We start from the raw sequence: 2,420 nt of genomic DNA, 5'->3' as shown, positions 1-2,420 counted from the left end.
CTGTCAGCCCGTGCAGTACTCACTGATCGAATCGAATTCGGATTGGCATATGGCGAAGTGCATGGACCACTTCAAGAGGGCCAACAAGCACTGGCGTTTCGTTCGTAAGGTTATTGTCGACAAGGACTTGCAAGTGGTGGACATAACCCGTAAGAAATTGCCGGAAGCTCGTGCACTTCTATGTCACTTTCAACTGATTAAGTGGCTACACAATACGATTCGAGATCGAAAAAAAATGGTGCCTACGAAGAAGACGCCATAACTCAGATGAAACATACAATATCAAACATGACGTACTCACGAACGGAGGCTGACTACAAGACACATCGTGATGAATTTGAAAGTTTATCTACGAAGGACCGGTGTCAGGACCTGTGGAATCACTTCCAAACAAACTGGGATGCGTGCTGTGGGCTATGGGTACTGGCGCATCGTGTATCGCTACCTCACTATGAAAAAAAAACATGCAAACAACCGAGTGGAAAGTCTGTTTGGCAAATTAAAGTAACATCTGAAAGAACATCTATTGATGAAGGCGAGTCTCAGGGCTCTTTTGAAGTACCAAGATCATGTAGAGGAGGAGTACTGTGCTAGGGTCGAGATGCCCGACACGCTACGAGAGGTTCATACTCTGAAGAATTGAACGTTGCCTTAGGCATGATGCCTCGTTGGGTGGCGGCAAAACCAGCGCTAATAACAGCGACGGACGCCTTAGCGAGCCTGAAAAATATCGTCGCATTCAACAAGCATTCGGACGGATCAGCGGCGAGCTAGTTCGATTTCCAGATGATACATTCGAGCGAGCTTTGTCGGTCTTTGACCAGCGGTGGCACAAGTTGCGCCACGGGCGAGCGGAGATTGAGCCGGTAGTGTCATCATCGCAAAAGTTTGATGACGATGAAGGCACAGGCGGTGGATGCACATCCAAATAAATGCCTGGTGGAATTAGCCGTAACACTGGAGATCTTGCGGAGCCGTCTAGTGGGTCAGTCGACGGCGTGGCGTCGACTAGGTCATCGAAACCGGCGTCCGAGGATCAATCACATGCAAATGATGCGACTACATCCAGAAACAAAGCTTTGCAGATAAAGCTCACGGGTGATATCAGACGTGTGGGCATTCCAAAACCAAACCGCGGTGAGATAAAAAAAAAAAGAAAGCCAAAGCTGCTTTGAATGAGTATGAAACTGAGAGGATTGCTACGAGACACGAATGTTTGTAATATTGTCGCTACTATAATGGAGATAAAGCCTGGTGTGGACGAGCTTGAGTTCTATCTGGTGACTTTGCAAGTAAAAACAAAACTTCCTGCCAAAATTATCCAGTGGCGTGTAGGTCCAGACTTTATACCTAAAAAATATCCGGTATCGCCTTCCAGAATCTGTGGTAGCTGGCGCTTTGACAAAGCTACGGTCAGGATTGGCAAAGAAAGAAGAGATAGAAAATAATAGCGACGGCGAGCAGGGACAAGCAGAGGATGTATTGTGGTTTCTATTAAAAAGCTGTAGAATTCAAAAGAGATCAGTTGGAAGCGATGCAGTAGCTGTGGGATATACAAGACGTGAGTCGCAACGCGGTTCTATGTTGCACATGGCTAAGTTAAGATGTAAAGCCGAACGTTGGGGGCCTGCTCAACCACAAGCAACGCTACTACACACATGTTGTATACATGGCCAAGTACATCTATTAAAGGCTTTGGCTTGATCTATTCTACTCCGACCTGTACTGTTTACGAAGTGATGCGTGGCTGAACGATACCGCGATGCGAGCGGCTGCCGCATTCCTGAGTGAGTTTATGAACAACGCGATAGTCGTCCTTCCACCTCCCAAAAAGAGCCAAAAGCAAACAGTACCTGATCCGACGTTGGAAGACATTACTGCGATGGTCCAACAATACTCGATTGAAGATGTTACTGAGCCCACTCAAAAGCATAGCAACATCGTGGGGTCTTTGTATGCAATTGTTTTGGAGCTGTGTGAGTGGCAACTCACCTGAAGACCAAATCCGATGCGGATATACGTAGTATTTTAAATTGGCAATTTATTTATTGTGTTCTTTATGGGTTAAATACCACGATATCACTTATTCCAAAGGATTATCCAAACTGATGACCCAGGACCCGCTTACATATCCAGATCTCTATTTGTGATGCTACTCACTCGGGTAGTTGTGCCAGGAAACTCCATACAGGTGCTGTGAGTAGACTAAGGGCCAGGTATCCCACCTGCGTTCTCATCAATGTCGAAGCTCCAATTGTTTTGCCAGTTCGACGGGCTTCTGCGGTTGAATACACGTTGGGGTCCTCTAATCGAAGATAGGAGGAACTCGAAGTGTTGTAGTTGTTTGTTCTCGTTAGTATTGTGAATTCCGTCCAAATTTGCCGATTTGGGTCTGTTTGAGGAGCGGGAGGACAATCGCC

The 2,420-nt window shown here is 46.5% G+C and overlaps 2 protein-coding genes across 2 annotated transcripts; both read left to right on the top strand.

The window, feature by feature from the left end:
• Window positions 1-761, top strand: PPTG_01382 (hypothetical protein). Its single transcript, XM_008894658.1, has one exon. The coding sequence runs from the start codon at window positions 268-270 to the stop codon at window positions 592-594; it is 327 nt and encodes a 108-aa protein (XP_008892906.1). The 5' UTR covers window positions 1-267; the 3' UTR covers window positions 595-761.
• A 1,001-nt stretch (window positions 762-1,762) lies between these two features.
• PPTG_21045 (hypothetical protein) lies at window positions 1,763-1,996 on the top strand (the record flags this gene model as incomplete). The annotated part of the gene is made up of 1 exon (XM_008895497.1): window positions 1,763-1,996. The coding sequence occupies one exon, from the start codon at window positions 1,763-1,765 to the stop codon at window positions 1,994-1,996; it is 234 nt and encodes a 77-aa protein (XP_008893745.1).
• Window positions 1,997-2,420: the final 424 nt, after the last annotated feature.

The sequence above is a fragment of the Phytophthora parasitica genome (assembly GCF_000247585.1).
Source record: "Phytophthora parasitica INRA-310 unplaced genomic scaffold supercont2.3, whole genome shotgun sequence".
NCBI classification, from domain to species: domain Eukaryota; phylum Oomycota; class Peronosporomycetes; order Peronosporales; family Peronosporaceae; genus Phytophthora; species Phytophthora nicotianae.
The sequence above is the reverse complement of the archived record's forward strand: the minus strand, read 5'-3'. Positions and strand labels throughout refer to the sequence as shown.